Here is a 1,048-nt window from a genome sequence, read left to right as displayed (position 1 = left end):
TCTGGTGTTTATATGAAATTGAACATATTTTTTTGTTGAATAATGTGTATGTGTGTTTATATATTGATGAATTTGGATTGAACTCCTTTGGTGGAAGATGGAAGTGGTGGCGTAAAGAAAAGGTAAGAGTTGTGGGTAACATGTTTGAAGTGATGTATACAATAAGGTAGAAACTCAGGTGCAGTCGACTTCACGTGAAGTTGATACCAACCTTCATTAAATTTTCATCTAACGGCTCTCAGATATCAACCTTACGTGAAGTCGACTTCACCTAAATTTTTACTATAAAATAAGTGTTTTAATTTTGTTTCCTATTATATAGTGACGTGTACCGTTTAAAATATATATTAAAATGAGCAATGCTAGGGGGTCAGCAATTTTTGTGATTGTTAGCCATCAACTAGCCATCAATGATGATTTGATGGTGTAAGATTGGTGTGAAATTTCATCCAATTGCTCACCTTTCTCTGCTGGTTACATGCTGGCTAAAATTCAATAAAACTGCTGGTCCCCTAGACTTTTCCTATTAAAATATAAAATATACTTATTAAAATTATACGAAATAATGTATTTAAGTTTTTAACGCAACTAAATTTAAAAAAATGTTAGATTCTGAATAAAAAAGTGTCTTAATTTTATAAATTAATATCTTAGAAAAAAAGAATAAAGTTTGAACTTATATATATTTTATATTGAATTACTAAAACATAATTATTATTACACCATTATAATTATTTAGAAATTATATAAATAAAAATATGTATGTAAAATTTTTTTGAAAATTTTCGATAGCACCCTTACTCTGAAATCTGTCTCCGTATGAATGTGAGAATTCATAAAATGAAAACTAACGTGGTAGGATGATTTTCCTTTTTCACCAAACTATATACTTATATAGTATGTCATGATTTCAAACCATATTCTATGCTCAGCCAACTACCACTCTTCACCCAACCTCTAGCCTTTTTTTTTTTTTCGAATAACAAATAAGAATGTTTATTATATTAATTTTAGTTATTGATATATAATGAATGAGTCTGATCTTACG

At 28.1% G+C, this 1,048-nt stretch overlaps 1 protein-coding gene across 1 annotated transcript in view; it reads right to left on the bottom strand.

Annotated features, from left to right (window-relative positions):
• LOC127743922 (protein IQ-DOMAIN 20-like) overlaps positions 1-142 on the bottom strand; it is an 898-nt gene extending 756 nt beyond the window's left edge. Inside the window, exon 1 of the mRNA XM_052256141.1 lies at positions 84-142. Coding sequence (XP_052112101.1) covers positions 84-142 — 59 coding nt within the window. The remainder of the gene's footprint in view (positions 1-83) is intronic.
• Positions 143-1,048: the final 906 nt, after the last annotated feature.

Source organism: Arachis duranensis, unplaced genomic scaffold (genome assembly GCF_000817695.3).
Source record: "Arachis duranensis cultivar V14167 unplaced genomic scaffold, aradu.V14167.gnm2.J7QH unplaced_Scaffold_165934, whole genome shotgun sequence".
Classification (NCBI taxonomy): Eukaryota; Viridiplantae; Streptophyta; class Magnoliopsida; order Fabales; family Fabaceae; genus Arachis; species Arachis duranensis.
This window is presented reverse-complemented; position numbering and strand designations above follow the sequence as displayed.